Raw genomic sequence first — 16,705 nt, forward strand, 5'->3', positions numbered from 1 at the left:
TGCACTGCGGCTTCCCCTCATTAACCCCATCCTTGCAATCAGGGAACCCCACAGTAACCCTTGTGGGCTATTGTGGGGGGGGGGGGGGGGAAGGCTGCTTTCCCCATTAACCCCTTCCCCTAGGAAGGGGGCTCGCTCCAGCCCATCTGCCCAGAGAGGGGAGTGCAGCATGTGGGCCCCTGCCACACACCTCCAAGGGGGCAGGGGGGCCGCAGCCCCTGTGCATGGGGCGGGCACTGGGACAGCCTCCCCATTTCCAAGGGGAGGCCACAACCTGAAGGCTGCGGGCTCAACGCGTCCACGAAACCAGGGGAAGGCAACTCACATGGATGAATCATTTAAGCATAAAATAATCGTGACGGCCGCGCTGTTACAGGGCCAGCGCGAGTGGGGAAGGGGGGCTGGTGAGAGGAAAGCGCATAGCCGTGGTTGTCAGGAGAGCGGAGAGCATGGAGCACAGGCAAGGGGGATGGAGACACGCACTGGCTGCCCTAGCCCCAAAGGGCCTGGACATGCGCTGCGCAGGGATCCCCTGGACCCCACGCACACACACCAGCCCTCGCTCTTTCTGCCTCCACGCATTTCAATTCATCAAACAAGAGCACAGCAAAGCAAGCTCGGGCCCAGGGAGGAAGGCGCTCTCCTTCCCTGCTCTCAGCTGCAGGTCATGAGAACTTTGCATTTCTTCAGCATCTTCGAGGCCGGCCCCTGCACCCCGGAGGGGTCCCCCCCTGCTGCGCTGGCACCCCAGCAGTGAGGCTGTGCCGTGCCATGCTGTGCCAGCTGGATTTGATCCAGGCAGCGAGGAGGGACGCTCCAACCCTCGGCTTGTGCCTCCCACCGGACAAAGAGCAGCTCCAAGGCTCTGCCTCAAAAACAAAGCTTCCAGCTGAGACTTGGCCAGCAAAGCTCCCTGCACCTTGCTTCTGCTCTCGCCTCTGCCTGCTCAGCCCCCCGGGAGAGTAGGGAGGGGGGTCAGGCTGGGCAGGCAGCTAGCACTGGGCAAGAAACAGCCACAAACCTGCCTGTAAACAGCTGAAACGTCGGAGCAAGCGCTCCGCGCTCACGCAGTGCCACAGGAGCGCTGGGGCAGAGCCTCTTTCCTTACCGGAAACCAAGGCTACAGCTGCTGGAGAGGCCACACTTCCCTCGAACCCTCCAGCAGAGCCGCACTAAAAGGGCCATTAAGCAGAGAAATTTCACCAGGATTTTTAAGAGCAATTTCAGTGGAAACTGGGAGAGGGTGGAAACATTCCCTTCAAGAACAAGCCAGGAAAATGGAGCCCGTCACCCCCCCGGGCCGAGGCTCTTTCGGGAAGCCAGCAGCCGTTTCGCTGGCCGATAGCCGCGAGAAGGATCACCCCACTCACGGGAGGCCAGCAGGCAACTCCGCTCGCCCAGTGCCTTCTGGGAGGGATCCCCGTTGCCTCTGCTGGTCCCTCACTACGGAGACGGATGCACGGCAGCGTCACAGCAGCGCTCTCCTACTTGAGCAAAGACAAATGCAAAGGGAGAGGGAAGGGGGATTTATGCCAGCATTTTTCCAACACTTTATTCCTTCAACAGGTTAACAGATTTTTTTTTTCATTTTTAATTGAATTCCAACACAACAAACTTCTCACAAAAAGGGGAGACACCATGTGCATTTCTCCCTGTCTTTACCAGCTGGACTTGCTTGAACAGGGGGGAACATTGGCAGGGGCAGGCCCAACTTTTTCATTCTGTTTCTGCAACAGACGTGAGCAGGGTACAAAGAGGGCTTGGGAGAGCCACAAAAACCAGGAGCAGGAGCTAAGAACAGCAGGAGGATCTCAGTCTCAGCATGAGTTTTTGCCATCTCAAATCCCTTCAAAATCCTTCACTGCCAAAGTGCAAATGCCTCTGCAGCCTTTAAGTGAGACACTCCTACTACCCTTCCCACCTGCTTACAGGTGATCCTCAGCAGGGCTAAAGCTGCAGGGCCACATGCAGCCCAGTTACCCAGCTCAGGATAAACCCTGTTTGTTTTGTACCGTCAGAAGAAACCCCAGCCTGAGCTGCCAACCCAGAGCATCACTGCAGGATGCCACATTAGCGATGAATTTGCCCCCCACAGCAAGGGGTCTTGGCCTGGCAGCCCTACCTATATACACATGTAAGCACCAAAGGGCGATGGAGCCAAGTACCCAGCTGTCGCATTGCAGGGGATCCCGCAGGGCTGCTCTCAGGGCCGCAGGTACCTCTGCTCAGCCCTGCGCCGGGAGAGGGCCGGAGGAGACGGGGCACCTTGGCGGGTGTCGGAGGCCTCACCTCTGCTGCTACCTCGTCGAAGGTTTAGATTTGGGATGGCCTCCTAGGCAGGGTATTCCGCTCCAAAGGAGGCAGCTAGAACAAATCTAAAAGCTGAGAGGGAAGAGAGGAAAACCAAATGCTTGATTAAGGCAAGGGGCAGCAGGACATTTCTCCACTGTGGCTCCTGGGGCGAAGCCTCTCCAGCCACACTCCCGGTCTAGGTGCTGCCACGGCCCTCCAAAGGGAGCTCACTGGTTTCTTCTCTGCCTTCACCTCAATCCTGCAAACTGTTGCGGGAGGGGCAGTGAGGCCTGCTAACCAAAATCATCCGCAGCACTGCAGCCTGGGCCAGTGGACAAAACAAGGGGCTCCTGCTGAAGGGGAGCACAGGCAGCATACAGAGCCAGATTAGTGCCTTCTGTCCAGAGGTAGGAGAAAGCTGCTGAGCTGACAGTTTCACACCCCTTTCCACAGGCTCACAGGGCACTTCCTTCCCTGAGCTGGGGGGGGCGGGGGGGCACGTAGGGGGAGAAGTGATGGGAGAAGCAGCAGCTTCCCTTCTTGGGACAGTTCTTGCGCAGCACTGGGTTACAGCCCCACCAGGAACCCTCCTGTCCCACCAGTGAGGCGTGCGGCTCAGGACTCCCGTGTGCGTGGGTTGCAAGGCCACCAGGCAAGATGCACGGAGAAGTCTGGCACCTCGTGCTCTGCAGAGAGACAAGGCAGGGACGGTGCTGTGCTGTGCACAGGTTATTTCAACCTTCTGTCTTCAAGGGGTAGCGAGACATTTCTCTCTGCCATACAACACTGCGTACAACCCAGAGCTTCTACTCACATTGTGGCTCCTCCTCCCCATCTGATGGGCTGCCAGTCAAAATCAAGAGAAGCGGCCAGCAGGACACAGGGCCAACACCAATCTGAGTCTGGAATCTCTTCAGAAACATCCCAGTGCCAAATACGACATGAGCAACAGAAAACAGGTGCCTTCCTTGTGCTGTTCTCGTGATGCGTTCTGCAAGGTGAATTCTTGCAAACAAGGGTGCAGTGCAGTCATGGTACAGACAGGGATGAATGCACTTTGGCTCAGGTCCAGGCTGCGAGAGGGGGTTAAATGCATGATGCTAGCCAGCATGGGGGTCTCTACCTTGGCAGGCAGCAGTGCGGATGAGCATCGTGCAAGCGCTGCCCATACTGAAGAGCCGTACGCAAGTTAGTAGCTTTTTCGTAATACGACAACCGAATTCAAAAGCATAAAGGTAGTGTTAGTCCATCCAGGTCACTGTGCACCAGCTGCCTGAGGAGAGATGAGTATGCGAGGGGCAGGCCTTCCGAGTGAAAAGAGCAGGACACCGCAGGGTCCCAAGGCTAGCTGTGGCCTCATGCTTATCTTAAATCCAGAATAGGGAAAGACAGAAGATGGGGGTAGGGAAGCAAAACAAAGGAGAAGAGGCTCCTTGTGCCTCTTTTTTTCATCTGAGCAAAGCCCTGGGGCTCCAGCCCACTGTCTGTGGGGGATGACCAGCTCTAGTTCTACTTTTGGCTGTTGTAAGCCTTGTGCCTCTGGTTCATGGGGTTTTCTGGAGACTTCATCCACTCCTTCTTGAGGAGCTGCTTGAGCTGGGAGAGGCGCATGTTTGGGTTCTCTTGCTTCAGGCGCGGCAGATTGACCTCTTCAAAAGCAGTGAAGGCAGCTTTCATCCGGCGCTCCGGGTGCCGGTCCAGATCATTGGCAACACTGTCAGAAACACAGACATGCATCAGAGACACCTCCCTGCAGGCACCAGTCCCTCGCCCAGCTCTGATCCCCTGTCAGTGCAACAAAGTGAATGCAGAATAACTTGACCGATAAAGTAGAAAACCCTACAACACTTGGCCCTACCCACTTTGAAAACCCGCTACAGAAGGTCAGGGCTGGGATGCCAGTTCTGGGGGAGGGAATGTCTGCTGAACTTCTCATAAGGAAAGCGTCCCTTCAAAGGGGAGCACTGCTGTGACGCAGCCAAGTACCTGAGGACAGCAATGGCATCTTCAATTGTCCTGGCCTCCACTGTTCCTTCCTCCAATACCCTTCTGTTGATGTTCTCTTCCAAAGGAACCTCCAAGTGAGTTTTCTCCTTTTCCACTGCACAAAAGGAAGGAGGATAGGGAAAATGTTAGAAGTCAAGTTCAATCTGTGTAAAAATCTGTGTAAAAAAACCTTCAGAAGAGGCAGAGTCTCTTCCAAACATCTGGCTGACAAGCACTTTGAAGAAAGCGCTGGCAAGACTCAAATCTACAGCCACATTTTAGGCACAGTCCTGGAAATTAAAGGTGCCTGTTTTGCAGCTCTCTGCTTCTCCCTCAAAGGCGAGAAGAGATTTCTTTTTCCTCATTTCAATGTGTGGGGCTAGACACCAACACAGCAAAGCCCACGGCACTGAGAGAATAGCCGCAGGGTGCTCTAGCCTTCAAACCACCTTTCCTTCAGGGACAGCAGATCTTTCTGCTGCCCAGCCTCCCATGGCAGTCAGGGTCTTTCTTCTATGGAAAGAAGGAAGGGCTGCACCAAACCTGTGTCTGCATTCTCCTTCTGCTGCTGGTCTTTTCTGATTGTCTCCTCAATCTGGGCCCTGGTGACTTTGCCCGGAGTGACCTGCTTGGGCGACTTCCCTTTCAACTTTGAGTCTTCCTCTTCTAGCAGACGCTGCAGTTCCTTCTTGCGCTCCAGCTGCTCCAGTCGCCGCTTCTCCCTTTCCTCCTAGAAGGGCAAAGAACCAGGTCACCTCTGCCCCTGCTGCCCTCATTCACCTGCATAGCAGAGGGATCAAACTATTCCTTACAGGAGCAGGAAAGAGCTGCTTGAAAAGAAACAAGCACCTCATTTCCAAAGCTAATTGAGTACCGACCTTGCCTTATAGGAAAAGATGTTGGCCAGTTCCCCGCCAGACCTCCAACAAAGCAGCGATAGCCTGGCCTGTCCCTTCAGACTAGTAATTCCTCAGTCCCTGCCCAGTCTGCAACCACACTGGTTCCCTGTGATGTCAGGGCTGCGAAATGTAACCCCGCTGTCGAGAAAGAGCACAGAGTGCCAGCCAGGACTGCTGACAATCAGGGTAAGTTTTCCACTTTAATTTTAATAAGTGGCTGGAGGTTAAAAGTTCAGCAGTTGTTTGAGACAAACCAGTTAGGAGGCTGAACTCGCTCTCAGGTCTTACTCAAACTCTCCCTAAGAGCCAGGGCATGGGGTTAGACTGAACTCCCCGCACTATGCGGCTCCTCTCGTGGAGTACTTTCAAATTAACACAACAAGTTTAAGAGCCACTTTGTCCTCTACGGCTCAGCCAGGATTGACCATACAACAGGCCCTTAGGGGCTTTCAACACTTTGGTTTCAATTTTTTTTTCTCCTTTCCCAAAGTTCGTAAGCTTTAGAAAAAAAAAGAGAAAGAAACCACAAATGAGCATCTTTTTGTCTAGGTCAGGTCAGTGTCACAGGCCACAAAGTACCTCGTATTTAGGTTAGTTACATGAATACTCTTAATTATGGGTCTCATCTATTATTCACAGGGATGGCACGACTTAACTCATCGAGTCTTAACAGAACGGGTTCTACTCAAAAGAAGCTGTGCAGCAAAACAACTGCAGTAGTAACACAAGCTGCTTTGTTCATCGGTGTTTAAGGAGTAGGAACAGAATTATACACACCAGGGTAGGGCCCGCTCAGAGACAGTAAATAAGGCTGGGGTTAGGGTTAGGCTGGTGAGACTTAACAATTGCAAGTTGCTCCACAGCTCAATCATTTAAAGGAAAACCCATCAAAACACAGTATGGAAGCTCACAAATACTCAATCAAAACATGCCCCACGGCTGCTGCTTCCATCAACCACAATAAGGACTAAGCCTTTCAATCCAGATTGAGGAGGGGAAGACTTGCCTACCTCCACTTCCAAGCAACTGTGACCAAGGATGGGAAAAAAGCCATTACAGGGACAAAGCTTTCATTACAATTGGCAGGCTTCAAATTCGTGGTCATTAAGTGCTTAGTGCTAGTGCCTTGAGTTGCAATGCCACGGTAACTGGACCGTGCGTGACATCCAAGTGCCAACTCATTTACTCGAAACAGGGCCTTTCCCTACCCACTGCTTTCCTGTTGGGCCCCTCCCTCTTTTAGTAAAGACTGAGCAAACACAGTTACTGAACCTCCCAGATTAGCAGGGACTTATAGTCACTCCTGGATTGGAGGGGTGTCACACGAGGGGAGGGGGACTTTGCACTAACAGTTTATACACAAAAATATACCTGGGCAAGGGCAGCCACAGGTGCTTTCCTTCCTGTACCCATCTTCATTTTACACAGCATAGGATAGCTCCAATTCCAGCTAGGATCTCCAGCTCAGCCACCAGAATCTACTTGAACACCACGCAGTTTTAAGGAGGAAAGTAGGAGAAGCAACGAGACTGAAGAGATTATTGTGCCAAAACAAAGAGGGCCACACGCTTTCCCCTCTTTGCCCTGGGTGACTCAACAAACCTGTCGCCGAGTGCTGCAATTCTATTTCACCTCGTAAAAGACCACAAGAGGACAGCAAATCTTTTAAAGCTTACAGGGCTCTGCTGCCAGTATGAATGCGCACAGAGAAGCAGAAACTGATTCTAGGGGCTGCCAGGGGAAGAGGTGGAGCGACCAGCTGCCCGGCGCAGAGCGCCAGAGGAGCCAGCAGCACCGCGGGAGGTGCCAGCTCCAAAGGCTCCCAGCAACAATGTCAAGCTTCACCATGGAAAATTTTAACAGGCTCATGGACGTGCCTTGGTTCACAGGAGGGTCAGAAACTTGGGTTAAGGTTAGGGGGACTGTGAAAGGACTCCAGCAGCCGTGCTGGGTCCCACAAGGGAACACATCAGCAGGCTGCGCGCAGCTCAGGGATGATGACACTGGGCAGATGGATGAAATAGCACAGTGAGGGGACCGCTTGGTCACCCGTTGCTCCCTCCGAGGCAACGCTTGTCAGAGTGGGATTTGCAAGAGCTCTCCCCGCAGAAGTCACTGAACATGCAGCATGCAGAAAGACTAAGTCATTTAATTAGATGCAAAGCACATGCAGGAGAAGCAGCGTTGTGTTTTCAGGATACTGGCATCGCGTCTAGAACATGGATTACTGTAAAGAGAAATTGTCCCCTTCCTGCTCTTCCTGTCTGAGGTCCAGGTGTGACTGAACAAGGTAACCCAAAGAAACTGCTGGCACAGGGAACACCTTAGCAAGGCTACAGGCCTGGCTGTGGTTTGCATAATTCAGCAGGCAGATAAAAGAGCGGATACACAAGTACTAATGACCTAAGGGAGGAGAGCAAGATACTTCAGAACAGAAATGTTATTTATAGTTGGAGAAGCTTATCTTTTACCCCTGCTTATTACAGGAGAACTGTCCTACAAGCCAGCTAACTCAGCAGTCTGTTTCACACCACACAGCCCCATCTGGGATGATGATCTGACAGTGCAGAAATTCAAGGATAATACTCTGCTGCTCTTAGTTCCTTTCAAATAAAACTCTCCAGATAGGACACATCCACTTAATGAAGAGGAAATGGAGATGCAAACAGGGCACAGAGCCACCTTCTTGCACTTGATGCTGCAGAGGACCTCTAGTTACTCTTCTCCTCTCCTCCAATTCCCTTCTCTAGCCATGGGAGTAAGCTACTCTCTGGCATTTACAATTGAGTTTCTATTTGTGGAAAGTAAATACGCCTGCACCGTTACTAATTTGTCACAAGGCTTGCAAGATCTACACGCTCAGGTTCCCTGCAGACCATCACTTTCCCTGCAGACCATCACTGCGCCTTCCCTCGTGTTCAAAAGTACACAAGGCCGCAGCTGCCCTGAGCAGTCTGCACAAACAGGCAGGACCAGGAACTGAAATGGAGTAATCAAGCTTGCATGCAAGCGACTGAGCACAAAGCCCTGAAAACGTCAGAGCCAGCACCCCAGAGCTACTCCTGGTGGCTTTCTTAATGGGCTGCTGTAATGCAGAGGTCAAGATGCATCCTTCACAGAAGGCCTCTCTCCAGACAGAGACGAGGTTGTGGGCAAACGATGCATCTGTGTAGATCGTCACCTTGATGTCTCAGCTCCACACAGCACTTCTCTTGCACAACATGCATAATTTATCTCTAATCCTGAAGCACAAGGGGCCCTGAAGCAATCACTTCTGAAAACTTTTCTCAGGTTGGGCCAAACCAAACCAATCCTTTGTATCACTGACATGAATCAGCTCAAGCATCCTGATGAAACGGAGGCTTGAATTTCTGTAAATGAAACACGTAGCAAAGCTATTAGAAAATGAGAAGGGAAATGAGTAATTTTCTCACTCAACATTGCTACACTCAGCAGGACACTAGAAGAAGCAGGGGGTGAGATTTCTTTAGCCGGACATTTCTGTTCACAAGGATTTGTATTATAAAATGCTAGTTTCCAGCCTTGCAGAGAACCGTCTGAGCAAGGAACAACTTATTAGCTTCCAGAACAGCTTCCCACCTGCTAGACGGAAGGAGAACAAGGTCCCACGCACATGGCTTTGAGAGCAAGCGGTCAATTGAAGCAGCAGTGCTCCCAATCAACCTCTCAGCATGAAGCCCGAGGAATGCTGGAGCACGCCAGCACGGCAAAGCGTGCCGCTTCTCACGGCAGAAGGACGACGCAATGCAAAACCTGACGCAGTCAGAAGGAAAGAGGTACACAAGCGATCTGGATTACGTCCAAGCACTTGCAGGACTCTCTTGAGGTAGACCAGAGCTTTCAGGCAAGACCAAACACACCTCTTCTCGGACCCACAGGAAATCAAGGTAAACATCACGGGGATGCCAGAGAGGAAGTCAGTTGTGGGGTTTGAGCCCCAGCCTTACATCATCAGGTGCTCTTTCCACTACATCACTGTCCCCTGCATTTCTCATTCAAGCCATTGGATTTCGGTACTGTGAAGCTTGTACCACACAGACGTCCTCCAAAGAGGAGAGAACAGTCATTTGATCTGTTTAACATTTCATCCGAGTAAGAGCTGGTGCTCACAGCTAAGTAATTCTGAACTGAATCAGAGGAGGAGGGGAGAAAAAAAAGTCATTGCTCGCCTGCCTGTGATACCACTGCAGTTTGGACCTGTCCGTGTATAGAGCCTGCCACCCCATACCCTGAAACGGAGGCTAACAGGAACGATAAAGACATAAAACCCAGATACTGAAACAGTCACTGCTCTCTTGTGGGCTCTCTGAATTCTTTTAGTACAACTACTCACCCTGCTTTTATCTTGAATCTTTCCCCAGACCTTTCATACATTAGCATGGAAGGCCTCCTTGCTCCCATATGATCCATACGCCCTCTTTTCCATTCCCACAGAGCAGCACCAAGCAAAGCCACAGGAGAGACCTCCAATGCAGGGGAGCACTGCCAACACCACAACATGCTGGGTAAAGGTGGAGAGAGGTTTTGAGCAGCTGGGGAACAACAGCAAGCAACTGGTTTCCTGGAGTCTCCAAAATCAGGGCACTCAAAAAACATAGCTCAGACAAAATACAGCCGGAATGGGTAAAAGGGCTTGTCTTCCCTCAGCCAGACAGCCCAGGCAGGAGTCTGGGAAGGAGACCAGGAACTTGGCTGTGTTCTTCCATTGGACGCGTTTCATCTCAACCTCAGCAGCAGTCCCAACCAGTGAGATGTTTCCATGCACAACCACAGGGCACACAGCTAAACGCAAGGCCGCCAGAGAGAGCAAGGTCTGAATCCTGCAGGGAGACCTCTGCCCAGCATGGCTGCTCATGGGCCGCAAACGCTGCCCTTGACAGAGGCTCCACTAGTCCTCTCTTCCCGTAACGCTTCAGCCTATTTAATGGTTTGTCACCCTTCCAAGTCTGCCTGCAGCCTCACCCAGAATGCATCTGTGGTTATTCCACCACCAGACCCACTTTAGCTAATTGCACAGAGAGAAAGAAACACACTGATCTAGCTGATTAGGAGTGGCATCCTCTGAGCTGGCAGTCTAACTTTGCATATGAAGAGTGGAGAGGGAAGAAAGGATGGCTGAAGATACCTGAACGTTAAAAGAGCAGCATTATCGAGGTAAAACCCAGAGCCTTTCAACAAAAACAAAGTAGATTTTGTGCTTTCCAGCCAGAGTTCTCCAGGGAAGGTAACAAACTATGACTCGTGCTGAAGTGCTGGAGAAGGAATACACGTATTGCAGTCTAGTAATATTAGCTCAGATGGTCCTTTAGGCATCATCACAGAGCCACTAAATGAGTGTCAATCTCTGTTAGCAGAGATCAGCCCCAAAAACTGATCTCAGAGCCCAGGAGGGGGAAGATTAAAAAACAAAAACAAAAAAAACCCCCAAACACAGCTAAAGGAAACAGGACAGTCATCATCCGGTGACAATGAACATCACATCAGCAAGGCACTGCATTCTGAGCTTCCCTATACCCAAATATTAACATTGCACCACAACATGTGTCACTACCGCTCAAGTGAGACCACCAGACTGCCACACACAGCCACAACACCCTGAAATGGTCTGGTGAGGCAGCAGCTTGACAGAAATAGAGGGTTACAGTCTAATTTATTTCACAGAGGCTTTGCTGGTCATCTGCTGGGGGGAAAGGGATTAAAAGGGGCATGCAAGTTTTGGTTCTAACATATGTCCTGCTGGGTAATGTTCCAAAGGCATTAATTCCTGCCTCCTTATTATGCAGGAATTCAGAGGTGATGCACGCAGCTTGCTGCAGAGCAGTTAATGTGTTACCGCCATCGCCTGGAGAGCTGCGGAAGAGCTGCTCTAGCACGGACTCCACAAGATGCTGAGAACATCCTCCTACACATACTGTAATATCCTCCTCTGCGTGCTGTAACGGAGAGCAACACAAGTCCCTCCTACAGCATATGGCTGTGGCCAGCAGGGATATTTCCATGCCAGCACCACCCGTGAAACTGCTACTTATCCAAGGAAGTTTGATTCTTGTGAACACTTTGGCTTCTGTTCTCCTCTAAGATGAGGATGGAAAGCCATTTACAATCTGACTTGCACATCCCTTCCCTGCTGGGACACCACGGGACAGAGGCAGCTTCTTCTGTTCTCTGTGGAGATGTTCTCTGTGGAGATGTTCCAGGCCTGATGGCACTGGAGAAGCACTGGAGAAGTTTCACTGCTTTTTCCAACAACCCACTCATGCTTGCCTGCTGGCCACGTACTCATCTGCACAAACGTCCAGCCTTTGCTCCAGTTCTTGCAGTGTCATGGGTTAAACCCCCCAGCCCTGTGTGATGCACCCACAGAAGGAAGAGCCCCTGCACAGGTACAGTTGTGCTTGGAGTCCTTCTGGTAGGACAGCTTTTCCATTTGAGTTGGGAGGCGCTTGCTGCTGTGAGCTGCAGCTCCGCAGGGGGTTCCTGTGAGGCAAACGTACTAAAACACAGCACTCAGGTGGGAGTCAGACCTTGAGACTACGGCTACGTTGATGAATTCCTGGTGGAAGGTCTCACCACAGTGGCCCTTGAGGGAGAAGAGCTGTCCACCTGCACACATGTGCATCCAGTTCCAGCTGGGCTGCACGCTCTGAGCCACCCACTGCCAGGCTCGCACTCGGTTTTCCTTCTTTACTTCTCCGATAAGGTTAAAATTTCACTAGGGAGAGCCTCACAAACCCAAGTGGTGAAGGGATGGGGTGAGCTCTCGTTGGAGGGAAGATAAATTATTCAGTAAGCATCAACATGCTGTAAGAGTCACATGGGGAAGAAAAAGGATGCAGCAGGGCTGACCTCACCCCTACAGCTGGTCTAACCCTGCCAAGTGCCAAGCTCCTGAGCACAGCCTGACCCCACTGCTGGGCAGGCGCTGCTCCCGCACAGCAGCCTGGCAGCAATTACTCTCTCAGATCCTTACTGCACTCTGTCTCTTTTTAAGAAAGGCCAGAAATCCTGCAGGGCAGCCAGTGAAGCATGGAATAGTGAGAGGAGCTGAAACATCGAGTGAAAGCCACCTCGCTGGCTTTCCTGAAACACAGTCTGAGGCTGTCACGTGGACCCTAACTTTGCAGTTAACAATTCAAGCTCACGACACAGTTTGCCCATTCAAAACTCCCATGCCCCTTGCCTGCAGGAGGTTGTTTTAGAAGACCATTAAAATAGGTCAGTGTTGGCAAGATCCTAAGCAGAACAGCAATAAGACCTTGTTCCAAGAAGTAATTAGACAGCATTACAGGATTGCATTTGGGAACAACGCACAAGACAACAAATTCCAATTGTCAAGACACATATTAGGGGGTGAATTCGAACAAAGGTACACGGCACAGAGCTATCAAGGTCACAGGGACATGCTGGCTTCCCGCCTGCTGCTTGGCCAGTGCACTCAAGCAGCAACACACAGAGTTCAATAAGCACCAAAGAGCTTACAGTCATAGAACTTAAGCAGCGCAAAACCAGTAACCCCATAAATTCCATTGATGACGTCAGCCAAACTCCTGTCTAGATAGCACGAGGATAAACAAGTTGTTTTGGAAAAGCAAGCTGAGTTGTCACCAAACATTGTGTTGCTAGAAAAATCAACAAAACCAGAAACTAGATTTGTGGAGCACTGATGCAGATGCAGCTTACTGATTTTTTTTGCAGTTTCATTCTGGTAAGTCAGATCAGGATGAGACAGGAAATATAATGGGGAAGGTATATTAGAATAACATTCAAAAACAAATAACAGAAATTAACACTGAACTATTGTGTTTACTGAACGCCTAGGCAAACGTGTGCCCAGGGTGGAGCAGGCTGATAAGACTAAACCTGAGAGAGTTTTTGAGACATATCAGCGTGTGGCACACCAAGTGGCAGGGAAAACCTTTTTATATTTAACTCTGTTGGTAACTTTCTTTTGATTTTGGTGAAGGAAAAAGAAAAGAAAGGGGAATAAAAAAGATGAAGACCTGCCTAGTCAAAAATCAAGCCCTACAGCAGCATTTCTGATCCCTTAATTCAATTTTAAATGATTCCAACAACAAAGCTTTTTCTGTCTCCCTCGGGAACATAGCTCTAAGATCTATAGGATCTCTGAATTACGCGTCAAAGCTTACACTTACTCCCACGCTCTGCTTCTTTTAGTTCCCAGAGAAGATACCAATTCCAGCTTTTTTGCCTGAAAACTAAGTGCAGGGCAAGGTTTGGAGAGACAGTCGCAACTTTGGGACAGAGGAAGAGAAGTAACATTGTAAGTAAGCTTGAAATTCAAGGGCTTAGCATAAGATCAGCTAGAAGTTCCCCTTCTACCTGTCTAGCAATTCACCTTCCTTTGTTCCTTCCTCATCACGTGTTTGTCTTCATCCTTCCAGTAGGCATCTTCCAGCTCCTGTTGGCGTTTGGCATCGGCTGCTGCCTTTGCCTCAGCTTTCCTTGCGCGGGCAGCAGCCGACTTGGTATTTTCACCTTGGAACTTCTTGGGCATCCCTCAAGGTGCTCTGTAAAGGTGGAAGAAAGCAAATGCACAGTTCAAAATCCTTGCCCTGGCCAGGATCACGGGTTTACCATAACCCTTGACAAGCAGGAATAGCTTGAGTCCAGATCACGAAAATTCCCTTTTGTTGTTGCCTCAGAGCATTTCAAAACCCTGGAAAGAACAGCTCCAGCAGTGTTATAGCTCACCCAGGAAGAGCTCTGCTCACTCCACCCCAGATTATAAGTAAATTGGTGACAGTTCCTTCCACTTATGTGTTGCGGTGCAACAAATCAAGCTGCTGAGTTCCTGGTACTGAGTCAAAAGCACCACTGCCACATGAGCCAAAACATTCTCCCCAAACTTACGCTGCTGAGTCAAAATGAAAGCTGGGTGCTTTCATTTTGCACTAGCAGGCTCTATGGCAGCAAGCTATGGAGAAGTTACTGCTAGCAGCAGAGAGGGCTAACACAACATAAACCCTATATCGAGCCCCCTGACTAATTATACAGAAACACACTCATGTGGTCACATTTAGCCTGGATAAATGACTACACTGAGATGCTGCATTAATTTCACTTACATCACCAAGGCAGGAAAAAAAAAAACTAAAAAGCAGTTGAAATAGGAGCTAGAAAAGAAAGAAAATTAACTAGACACTACAAAAGGCCTCTCCTCCTCAGCGCGCTGCCCATGTTGATACCAAGTACTCGGCCTCAAGCCTTTGCTTTTAATAGCAGATTAATGTTTGATAAAGAACACAAGAAGCAACAAAAAAGGGCTGCCATTTAGAGTTTATTACTCGAATCGCAAGCTTTTTAAAGTCTGGGTTGAATTAATTCCCCTGTTTCCTGACATGTGCTGATAACCCTTCTTGAACACTGCGATCTGGGTCAGGCCCCAAGGAAAGGCTGCGAGAGAGCGCCCACAACACGTCGGCGGGTCAGGACACCGCATCCATCCGCGGCGCAACTGCCCGCAGCCTGGAAGCGGCCGCAAGGGCCCAGCCCCGCTCCAGATCCGGGAAACGGAGCTGGCCTGCCCCAGCCAGCCCCACTCAAAGGCTGGGCCCCTCCCTGAGCAGACCCCCACCCCTGCCCCACACCAGGGGGCTGGCATCCTCCCCACAGGGCCCTGCAGAGCCCCCCGCAGCCCTGCTCCTCCCCCACAGATCTCCAGGGGCCTCCGCGTGCCCCCTTCCCTGCTGCTCAGCACCTGACAAACCTTCCCCCAAACCCCTAGAGCCTTTGCCCACCCTCACTGCCCCCAGTCCTTCCTCCCCATCGCTCCCTTGGTCTTCCTCTCCCCCCCCACCATTACCCCCTTGCTTTGTCGACCCCTAGGCCTTACCTCCACCCCCCCCACGCCCCATATCCCCTTAGGCCTTCTTGTATCTCCCCCCTAGGCCTCCCCCAACCCCCTCGGCTCCCCTTAGGCCCTCCTCCGTGTCCCCCCCATCTCCCCCTAGGCCTATCTCTGCACCCCCCCCCGCCCCATATCCCCTTAGGCCTTCTTGTATCTCCCCCCTTCTCCCCTCTAGGCCTCCCCCAACCCCCTCGGCTCCCCTTAGGCCCTCCTCCGTGTCCCCCCCATCTCCCCCTAGGCCTATCTCTGCACCCCCCCCCGCCCCATATCCCCTTAGGCCTTCTTGTATCTCCCCCCTTCTCCCCTCTAGGCCTCCCCCAACCCCCTCGGCTCCCCTTAGGCCCTCCTCCGTGTCCCCTCCATCTCCCCTTAGGCCTATCTCTGCACCCCCCCCCGCCCCATATCCCCTTAGGCCTTCTTGTATCTCCCCCCTTCTCCCCTCTAGGCCTCCCCCAACCCCCTCGGCTCCCCTTAGGCCCTCCTCCGTGTCCCCTCCATCTCCCCCTAGGCCTACCTCCGTCCCCCCATCTCCCCCTAGACCTCCCTCCGCCCCTCGTCCTCTCCCCATCACCCCACAGCCCTCCCCCTGCGGCGGGCGGCGGCCGCGGCCCAGCCGACCGAGCCCCGCTCCTACCCGGTCCCCGCCGCGCCGGCCGTCGCGCGCTGTGTGCGTCACAGGGACGCGCCGCCGCCGCCGCCCGCCGGGAGGGGGAGGGAGCGGCCGCCGCCGGCTTTTCACGGCCGGCGTGGCGCCGCCGCCATCTTTGCTACGGGCACGCCCCGCCTCGCCCCGGCGCCAAGCCCAGCGGCGGAGCCGCACGGCAGCGTCCGCACACGGCAGCGCCCACCCGGGGCGAGCCGAGCGGCGGGCAGCGGGCAGCGAGCGGGGAGGGGGGGAGGGAGGGAGGGACACGGCTCCCTCTCGCCCGGCCGCTCCCTGCCCGCCACAAAGATGGCGCCGCCACCCCAAGATGGCGGCGCGCGGCCCGCAGTCGAGATGGCGGCGCAGGCAGCGTCCGTGCCCGCGCGCGACCGCGCACACGCGGGACGCCCGCCACGCGCCTCCCGCGCCCACACACGTCCTGCTCCCATGTGCGTCCCATTCCCACGTGGCCCGTGCCCATGCGTGCCCCATTCCCGTGTGTCGCGTTCCCATGCATATCCCGTTCCCACGTGTCCCATTCCCACGTGTGCCTCATTCCCATTTGTGCTGTGCTCACGCGCATCCTGTTCCCGTTCCCACACATGTCCCGTTCCCACGCATGCCCCTTTCCCACACGTGTCCCTTTCCCACGCATATCCTGTGCCCACGCGTGTCCTGTTCCCATGTATGTCCCATGCCCGTGTGTCCTGTTCCCACGCGTGCCCCGTTCTCGTGTGTGCTGTGCCCATGCACGTCCTGTTCCCACACATGTCCCATTCCCACGCATGTCCCATGCCCACGCATGTCCCATTCCCGTGTGTCCCATGCCCACGCATGTCCCGTCCTTTGTGTCCCATTCCCATGCGTGTCTCATTCCCACGCGTGTCCAGTTCCCAAGCGTGTCCCGTTCCCACGCATGTCCTGTTCCCGTGTCCCGTTCCCACGTGTGTCCCGTTCCCGTGTGTCTCATTCCCACGTGTGTCCCGTTCCCACGTG

The 16,705-nt window shown here is 52.8% G+C and overlaps 1 protein-coding gene across 3 annotated transcripts; it reads right to left on the bottom strand.

Annotated features, from left to right (window-relative positions):
• Positions 1–1,526: 1,526 nt before the first annotated feature.
• Positions 1,527–16,306, bottom strand: CCDC124 (coiled-coil domain containing 124). 3 transcript variants are annotated; one of them, XR_011136349.1, is made up of 6 exons: positions 15,701–16,306; positions 13,555–13,726; positions 4,822–5,008; positions 4,279–4,393; positions 3,107–4,006; positions 1,527–2,382 (listed from the first exon to the last, which is right to left on the bottom strand). XR_011136349.1 is itself a non-coding variant. In XM_068919549.1 (5 exons), exons 2-5 carry the CDS (start codon positions 13,711–13,713, stop codon positions 3,802–3,804), a joined length of 666 nt encoding a protein of 221 aa, XP_068775650.1. In that variant the 5' UTR covers positions 13,714–13,726; positions 15,701–16,306; the 3' UTR covers positions 1,527–3,801. The 3 variants fall into 3 exon arrangements, 2 of the variants coding, with proteins under 2 accessions (XP_068775650.1, XP_068775651.1); XM_068919549.1 differs by having other exon boundaries at positions 1,527–4,006; XM_068919550.1 differs by lacking the exon at positions 15,701–16,306 and adding an exon at positions 13,911–14,183 and having other exon boundaries at positions 1,527–4,006.
• Positions 16,307–16,705: the final 399 nt, after the last annotated feature.

Source organism: Struthio camelus, chromosome 26 (genome assembly GCF_040807025.1).
Source record: "Struthio camelus isolate bStrCam1 chromosome 26, bStrCam1.hap1, whole genome shotgun sequence".
Lineage (NCBI taxonomy): Eukaryota > Metazoa > Chordata > Aves > Struthioniformes > Struthionidae > Struthio > Struthio camelus.

Coding starts and splice junctions, on each gene's coding strand:
- CCDC124 (XM_068919549.1), bottom strand. CDS start 13,713: ATGCCCAAGAAGTTCCAAGGTGAAAATACCAAGTCGGCTGCTGCCCGC. Junction 4,394..4,821: donor GAAGGAGAATGCAGACACAG/GTTTGGTGCAGC, acceptor CCTTTTGTGCAG/TGGAAAAGGAGAAAACTCAC. Junction 4,007..4,278: donor GATGCCATTGCTGTCCTCAG/GTACTTGGCTGC, acceptor TGTTTCTGACAG/TGTTGCCAATGATCTGGACC.